Genomic DNA, 5,248 nt, shown 5'->3' on the forward strand with positions numbered 1-5,248 from the left:
AGCTCAGCAACTATGGATTGCCTCATTGAAGTTGGAAAGGACGACAGGAGGAGGAAGAAGATGCACGCGCCTCTTAGTCGTTATGGACACTCGTGAAATTCTTGCTGCTACTCGTTCTGTCAACCCAAGCAGGATTTCCGCAGGACATAACGTCTCAGTCTGAAATGCGCAATGTTGCGGTCACTGTGGTGGAAGCCATTGTGAGAATAGTGCGTATGTAATGTACCATTCAAAACAAAACTAGGGTGGGATTGGATTTTGGGGGGTTTTGCAGTCAAATCCATTAGATCAGTGGTTCTTAACCTGGGTTCGATCCAACCCGAGGGGTGTCGGTGAGTCGGTCTCAGGGGTTCGTTCAGTGGATCCTCCGCTACAGAGGTCCACACCTCAGTTTAGACTGCAGTTAATAGGCACAGTCATTGGAAGAAGGGTTCCGCGAATGAACATATGAAACCGGTGGGGTTCGGTGCCTCCAACAAGATTAAAAGACCCACCGGATTAGATCCAGTCGACCAAAGTGAACTTTCCATCGTCCATTTCCAACAAGTCAACCATGGCTCTACCCGCTAGTGGCGTCACCGCAGACGAGGTCGTCCCCTTCCCTGAGATCGTAGAGCTGAACGTCGGTGGTCAGGTGTACATAACTCGTTACTCCACACTCACAAGTGTACCCGACTCTCTTTTGTGGGAGATGTTCAGTCGTAAGTCCTCCAAGGGACTAGCCAGGGACACCAAAGGACGTTTTTTCGTGGACCGGGATGGCTTCCTTTTCCGTTACATCCTGGACTACATGCGGGATCAGCACTTGGTCCTTCCGGATCACTTCCCCGAGCGTGGACGTTTGCAACGGGAGGCCGAGTTCTTCAACCTGCCCGAGTTGGTCAAGCAACTGGCGCCTAGAATCAGCAAGCAGAACTCACTGGTCGACGACGGCTGTCAGAGTGACCCGGAGGACTCCTCGCCCGGGGTGGACGCCGCCCGTAATCTGGCCTCACTTGGCGCGGCGACGCCTTGCGCCGGTTTAGCGCCCATCTCCACGGACGGCAAACGGTCCGGTTTCATCACCATCGGCTACCGCGGATCGTACACTCTAGGCCGCGACAGTCAAACCGATGCCAAATTCCGGCGCGTGGCTCGGATCATGGTCTGCGGGAAGACCTCCCTGGCCAAAGAGGTCTTCGGGGAGACCCTGAACGAGAGCCGTGACCCGGACCGTCCGCCGGAGCGCTATACCTCCCGCTACTATCTCAAATTCACCTTCCTGGAGCAGGCCTTCGACAAGCTAGCAGACGCCGGCTTCCACATGGTTGCCTGTAACTCCACGGGTACCTGCGCCTTTGCCCATGAGCAGACGGACGACAAGATCTGGACCAGCTACACCGAATATGTGTTCTACCGTGAGTGATGCTCTCAAACACGTCTACCCTTTCCCAGCCTCCCCTGAACACACCACCACCTTGTCTGCAAGTGTCCCAGACCAGCGTCAAGCCTCCTCGCGTGTAGATGTACTGTTGATGTTCTGCTTCGGGCTCCGTGTGCTTCCATCCGCGAACAGTTCCCTACTAGTGACTCCTTCTACCTTCTCCTTGGTCCCTAGACCCCTTCAGCTTTAGCCCCTCCCACCCATCTGACCACACCCTGCCGGAGACAGACCATGTACTACCCCTCTTTGTTGGTGAGAAGGTTTCTTCAGCCATCATCCGTACTTCTTTGAAGGTGTCGGACGTTTCGCTTCTGGTAGTTTTGGCCCTATAAATATCCCTACTGTCCAGACGTGGTGGTGCCAGCCTCTGCTATGATTGGTCCCTGCTCTCAGGTCGAGGGGAGCAGAGGACTACTCCCTGCCGCTACATTGATTACTTCTATTGTCCTGACCGATTACTCCTATTGTCCTGACTGAGTATGGGGCCTACGACTGGCCCGATTGCCCCATTTACTCTGGTATCACCTCATCAGCGTAACTAAGCCTATGTTGCCTAAGAAGTCGATTGTAGGAACGATCCAAATTGAACCTCACCCCCACCATGGCGATGTAGTGAAGGGTTTTGCTGTTTTATGAACGCCCCTCTTTGTATTTCATCTTTCTTAGTGAACTCTTTCTATGATCTAACGCTGTTTAATCAGAAGCCCCCGTGTCTGGGCGTGAAGAAAAAAAGGGCTTCAAAAAAAGTGGCCATCTTGTACTGTGTACCTTTCCTCATCTCGACTTTTCAGTCCTTTGAAATAAATCACCGCCGTAATTGGACTTCTTATAAGCCTCGATGGGGTTTGTGAGCACTATAAATCCCGCGATATTCTGTCCGGTATCATGCAACTGGGATTGCGTCGTCGTCGGTTTCGGTGTTATCGGTTTCAATGGAATCATACAGTGAACTCATTCACTGCCAGGGTTTTTGTCATTGTCACTCAAATTCCAAGACCCACCGAATACAGACGTTCCCCTAACTTACCAACGAGATACGTTCCGAATGGTCGTTCATAAGTTGAATTCGTTCGTAAGGTGAATTTGTTCCTAAATTGCCAGTGACTCCCCTGTAGTGCGTAATCTCAGCTCTACTGTAGCGCCTTATAATGTGGTGTGCCATATACAGATGCTACCCAATTTACAAACGAGATACGTTCCGAATGGTCGTTCGTAAGTTGAATTCGTTCGTAAGGTGAATTTGTTCCTAAATTGCCAGTGACTCCCCTGTAGTGCGTAATCTCAGCTCTACTGTAGCGCCTTATAATGTGGTGTGCCATATACAGATGCTACCCAATTTACAAACGAGATACGCTCCGAATGGTCGTTCGTAAGTTGAATTTGTTCGTAAGTTGCTTCAGTGCTATGTTTTGTATGGAATGTATGTTTAGGGCTTATATAAGTATGTTTATGGTTTATATAAGTATGTTTAAGGCTTGTATAAGTAACCTGTATTGGTTTATATTGAAAACTACACATTTAATAAAATATATGTCCAACTGGAGAGAATACTACATATGTTACTACAAAAATGTTCGTATGTATCGTTGTTCGTAACTCAAATGTTCGTAAGTAGGGGAGCGTCTGCATTGAGGTTTAGGACTACATAAACATTCAATGCAGCGTAAGAAAACGTAGCCTCTTTTCTTTCTTCAGAAAAAAAATGGTTAATTCCTAAGTAGTATGGGTCTTGGGTTATCTGAGCTTGAAATGGGGGCAGATGTACAAAATACAATACGTATTGGTTTATAAAGTGCTTTAATGTGGGAAAAAAAGGAAATGCTGCCCCCTCTTGGAAGGGGAAAATATTGCCAGAGGTCTGACCAGCGCTTTATCTGCACCCAAGCAAGAAAAAACAAAACCTGAACAAATTCGGGAATGGCTCTCTACGTCATATTTTCAATTCACGAATAAATTCTGAGATGGCAGTGAATGAGTAAAAAAAAAATAATTGTTATTGTTAGCATTTCAATGCTAACAATTGTTGAAAGGCGGATTGTCTTGTGGACAGAACAAAAAGCTTGTTGTAAAGTGCTTTTTAGGAGTTTAATCACGCAAGCTAGGCTAACAGACGACCCCCAGTGGTTTAAGAAGGTATTGCGCCATTTGTAGTATTGCTAACAGTCCGTTACTCGCTAACCACCTCGGTTGCGTTCTGTTTCGAGCTCACCACGGTTTGTTACGTTGTCATTTCCTGTCAGTATTATTTAAAATGGTGGAATGAAGCTGTATCGTCACGCTAATTCTGCTAACTTCTTTCGCTAGGCTAACAGACGCCAGAGTTTAATCACGCAAGCTAGGCTAACAGACGACCCCCAGTGGTTTTAAGAAGGTATTGCGCCATTTGTAGTATTGCTAACAGTCCGTTACTCGCTAACCATCTCGGTTGCGTTTTGTTTCGAGCTCACCACGGTTTGTTACGTTGTCATTTCCTGTCAGTATTATTTAAAATGGTGGAATGAAGCTATATCGTCACGCTAATTCTGCTAACTTCTTTCACGATAGCTAAACCACTGCTAAAAAAAAAACAACAAGAAAAAGCTACAAATCGTGAACAGGTACTGGTGAAATCTCCAACAAGACTTTTTTGGGTTTATGTCTGACATTTGTTGTGAAATGTGTGAAGAAATATCCGTATTGAAATGTTAGCATTGTTGGAAAACACGGCGCTGAAATCAATGAAGTGTTTCATTCGCCCCCCAAAAAAATGTCAAATAAAGGATGTTATCTCAATTTCATCCGCAATGGCATCCTAAATGTCTCAAAAATCACACTGACGACATGAGGTTGAAGCAGGAGGACATTTATTTTATTTTATGGACTGTATTTTCCGGTGTATAAGGTACACGGGAGTATAAAGCGCACCTCCAATGAAGGGTGTATTTTCAAACGTTTTCCATATATAAGATGTATCTTCAATGAATGAACAAACGTTTAGAAAGCTAGCTAGCTAATAAATACAGTAATAATAATCATACATTTAATTTATAAGCACCTTTCAAAACTCTTAAGGACACTGTACAGTCACAGGATATTTTCTTCTGCGGGTGAGCAGCGGTAGCCACACGCTCATGCGTTCACTCAATCCGGAAGTAACCTAAATAGATAGAAAGCTAGCTAGCTAGCTAATAAATACAGTAATAATAATCATACATTTCATTTATAAGCGCCTTTCAAAACTCTCAAGGACACTTTACAGTCACAGGATATTTTATTCTGCGGGTGAGCAGCGGTAGCCACACGCGCATGCGTTCACTCAACCTGGAAGTATCTCAAATAGATAGAATGCTAGCTAGCTAGCTAATAAATACACTAATAATAATCATACATTTCATTTATAAGCGCCTTTCAAAACTCTCAAGGACACTTTACAGTCACAGGATATTTTTTTCTGCGGGTGAGCAGCGGCAGCCACATGTGCCAGCGTTCATTCAACCCGGAAGTAACTCAAATAGATAGAAAACTAGCTAGCTAATAGATACACTAATAATAAGAATACATATCATTTATAAGCGCTTTTCAAAACTCTCAAGGACACTGTACAGTCACAGGATATTTTCTTCTGCGGGTGAGCAGCGGTAGCCACACGCTCATGCGTTCACTCAATCCGGAAGTAACCTAAATAGATAGAAAGCTCGCTAGCTAGCTAATAAATACAGTAATAATAATCATACATTTCATTTATAAGCGCCTTTCAAAACTCTCAAGGACACTTTACAGTCACAGGATATTTTATTCTGCGGGCGAGCAGCGGCAGCCACACGTGCCAGCGTTCATTCAACCCGG

At 45.3% G+C, this 5,248-nt stretch overlaps 1 protein-coding gene across 1 annotated transcript in view; it reads left to right on the forward strand.

Annotated features, from left to right (window-relative positions):
- kctd12b (potassium channel tetramerisation domain containing 12b) overlaps positions 1 to 4,200 on the forward strand; it is a 4,378-nt gene extending 178 nt beyond the window's left edge. Inside the window, exon 1 of the mRNA XM_088991130.1 lies at positions 1 to 4,200. This exon is cut by the window's left edge and continues 178 nt beyond it. Within this exon, the coding sequence (XP_088847256.1) occupies positions 554 to 1,405 (852 nt within the window). The 5' untranslated portion in view covers positions 1 to 553 and the 3' untranslated portion in view covers positions 1,406 to 4,200.
- The last annotated feature ends 1,048 nt before the right edge of the window (positions 4,201 to 5,248 follow it).

This window comes from Hippocampus bargibanti, linkage group LG02 (genome assembly GCF_051943395.1).
Source record: "Hippocampus bargibanti isolate YZ-2025 linkage group LG02, ASM5194339v1, whole genome shotgun sequence".
Taxonomy (NCBI): domain Eukaryota; kingdom Metazoa; phylum Chordata; class Actinopteri; order Syngnathiformes; family Syngnathidae; genus Hippocampus; species Hippocampus bargibanti.